At 38.1% G+C, this 3425-nt stretch overlaps 1 protein-coding gene across 1 annotated transcript; it reads right to left on the minus strand.

The window, feature by feature from the left end:
- Window positions 1-648: 648 nt before the first annotated feature.
- On the minus strand, window positions 649-1960 carry LOC7456287 (senescence-specific cysteine protease SAG39). Its single transcript, XM_002310017.4, has 2 exons — window positions 1452-1960; window positions 649-1360 (listed from the first exon to the last, which is right to left on the minus strand). Exons 1-2 carry the CDS (start codon window positions 1942-1944, stop codon window positions 771-773), a joined length of 1083 nt encoding a protein of 360 aa, XP_002310053.2. The 5' UTR covers window positions 1945-1960; the 3' UTR covers window positions 649-770.
- Between the last annotated feature and the right edge of the window lie 1465 nt (window positions 1961-3425).

Genomic DNA, 3425 nt, shown 5'->3' on the forward strand with positions numbered 1-3425 from the left:
ATACATTGATGCATCATGGAGGGTTCGTGCAATCGATCTAGAACGCCAAGCTCCTAAAGTGAAGAGCAAAGGCAAAAAAATTAATTGGAATTGGTTGCTGAACCTAATGGTAGGACTTGGAAGCGATGCAGTCACGCTGGCTATCCACACCCTTCGAGGTTTTATATGGTGATATGCTCCTTCATTTGTATTTTTGATATTTCAAGGCATGCCTTCCAAATCTATTCGTATTTAGCGTAATCTATTCGTATATTCGTATTTAGATTACATATAAATGTTATTTTGTGTTGTATGTTTATATAATTTTACGTTTTGTTTGTATTGATTTGCTGAATTATTTAATTTAATTGCACAAAGAGGAAAGAAAATTAGAATTTAGGAACTTTGAAATTGATTAAATTGGTGACTTAATCCCACAACCTTTTTGAAGTTGCAAAATACATGTTATGTCGATTTCCAAAGAGATTAAATTAATCTTTCTGCAACTTATTTCTTGCACCTCAATATTCTATTAAAACTAGTAATGTATGAAGGCACCGATACTTTTAGTCCTTTTCCTCTCGATGTAGTAACTTTGTAATAGCAATAACAGATATAATGTACAGAATTACAGACTCGTTCTCGTATGATATGCTTGTACGAGTTCTTTCTGAGATAGTACATAGCCAAAGGAGAAATTACAGAGAGCAAGCATACACGTTATAATTCATGGTAGAAATAGCCATCAACAGCAGTAGACGACACATGTGTTTAGATATTGGAACATCTGATCAGGCAGTGGGGTAAGAGGCTTGCATAGCTATGCCACATAGTCCTTCCTTCGCAGATATATCTTTCTGCATTCGTATGTATCCCTCTTCCCCCCATTGTGCACCCCATGAGTTCTTCACTAGCCAATACTTTGATCCATCGCTCACTCCATATCCAACAGCAGTGACACCATGGTCTAGTTGAGTGTCGCAACTTCCTGTAAAGATGCCACTCGAGTAGAATTGGAAATCAGATCCACCAGCGTCAATAGCAACAGAAACTGGTTGCTTGGCAACAGCCTTCATCAGTGCAGCTTCACTGTTTGCTGGCACATCTTCAAACCCGGTAATCTTTGCTGCGTGGATGGCTGCCTTGTTAGTGTTGCAAGTGCCATCTGTTCCCTTGTATGGGTAGTTAGCTTCAGTTGTTAGACCCTTGTTTTGTTCAATGAATTTGAAGGCATCATCCATCAAACCACCGTTGCAGCCTTGATCCTCACCCTTAGTGTCACAATCAACAACCTCTTGCTCTGAAAGGGAGATCAATTTACCAGTCGTAAGCTTATTGATTCCTTCCATGGCTGCCACTGCAGAAAATGCCCAACAACAACCTACGTTTTGATTCAGCACAAACAAAACAAAGGTTAGAAAAGTATCCCTCTGTAAGATCTCATTCTTATAAAAACAAGGAAAGGCACTTACCACACTGTCCTTGGTCCTTGACAGGGGTTACAGCTCCTTCCTTTCTCCAGTCCACGGTAGAAGGCACTGCGGAAACGTTTTCATATCTGAAAGGACCTGCTTGTGGAGAGCACATATGGCCCTTGAACCTATTGCGTGAAGCTTTGAACTCTTCATTTGTAAGATCTGCAAATTGATTGACACCAAGTTTGTAAGATTTGCCGGTTTGACTGTTAAAAGCATCTATGCGTGCAACATTTTCCTTGAATATGCTGTAACGGGTCGCCCTCTCGTTGTCATCCTTGTATACACGCCCATACTGAGTCATCCATTGCTCATGCCTCTCATACATGGGTGCATCCAGGAGGGTTCGAGCTGTGGATTTAGAAGGCCAAGCTCCCAAAATGAAGAGCAAGGCCAAGCAAACAAATTGGAATTGTTTAGTGAATCTCATGGCAGCCTTTGGTATTAGTAGCTGGTATATTGGGGAAGCAATGAGTAAGCTGGTAGGCATACTATCTTCACGCACCCTATGAGGTTTTTATAGGGACTCTGCTCCGGTCAATTCGTATGCTCCACAAGACAGGCCTTCCAACTATGCGTGCCCTTACAAATGTTCTAATTTTGACACCTTATATTAGCTAGGCTTGTGAGTATAGTATTTAGTCCCATCTTTAATTTTAGAAGAAAACAAAAATACTCTTACCGTGCCGTTTGATTCACAAAGTGAATAGTTTTAAATAAACTTTCAGATTGTAACAAGAATCGGCCTTCCTTTAAGTTACTGCATCGGAGAAAAAACTAGGAAAATGGTAGTCTCTCTGTAACTATTAGTAAACGTGCTCGTCGGTATTACGACATGGATTTTGATAGGTTTTTGAGTTTAGTGATTCAAGAAGCCAACAATTTTTTTTCCAACAAGGAATAAAATCTACAGAGTCCGCATAGTACTCAATGATCAGGTTAAGTTGTATTTGCAAACTAATTTACTTGTTGATACAAAAAGAAAAAGAGTTTGAGAGAGTAAAAATTCTGCAATTGGCAAAATTATTGAATAAGAAAAACCTTAATGGGAAAATGTCAAATAACATTACTATTCCGTGCAAGATTATTCTGTCAAAATCAATCTGTTGCTACCATGCATTGCCTTCTAGAAAGGTGGTTTTTACTTTGATAGATCAACGGGACTGTATCTTTAAGATATGTGGCTAGACTCTAGAGCATGACACTAGCTAGGTAGAAACTAAAGTAGAGACTGGCTTTTTCAGAACATGAATTTGTCTTACAATTTTGTCCAAAACTTAAAGAAAACTGTTTATGAGCATGCTTCACCTTTGAGTTCCAAGCAAACTGTGATGTTTTGAAAAATAAAAAGAAAGAATAAATAGGAAAAAGGCAACAATGCCCTTAGAATTAGGTGTATATGGATGAAGGGTATTAATACTATTAATTGAGGTAATTGAATAAATACTTAATAAGTATGAAAGGGAGGTTAAGAAAAAAAAATTGACTTGAGAGAGAGAGAGAGAGAGAGAGAGAACCAACAATGAGGAGAAGAAGAAAAGGAAGAGGAAGAGGATTGTGCAGATTAAGTGTTTAAGGTAATGTTTATGATTTAATGTGTGTAATTATGGTTTTTAGCCTTGATTTCTTGGTTTTGTTAAGGTTTAGGGTTTGAATTTGTATTTTTAGAGGTTACATGAGGAATTGAATGTGTGTGATGAATTAGTTGATCATAATATGATGGGTTGAAGTGTTATAGATTATTTGATATGGGTTTATTGATTTGTTATGAGTTTTTAAGATTTTGGGTTGAATTGGGGATTTGCTATTGTTGAGGTGGTGATCGGGAATCTGGAATCCCGATGAACAAGTCGACCGCTTGGCTTGTCTGATTTTGGTCCACCGATTGGATAGAAGCAATAAACTAGTTGGTGTGTTGTATTTCAATAGACCGGTTTGTCCTGGATGGTTTCAGTCGACCGGCTGGGTTGA

The sequence above is a fragment of the Populus trichocarpa genome, chromosome 7, assembly GCF_000002775.5.
Source record: "Populus trichocarpa isolate Nisqually-1 chromosome 7, P.trichocarpa_v4.1, whole genome shotgun sequence".
In the NCBI taxonomy this organism is placed as follows: Eukaryota; Viridiplantae; Streptophyta; class Magnoliopsida; order Malpighiales; family Salicaceae; genus Populus; species Populus trichocarpa.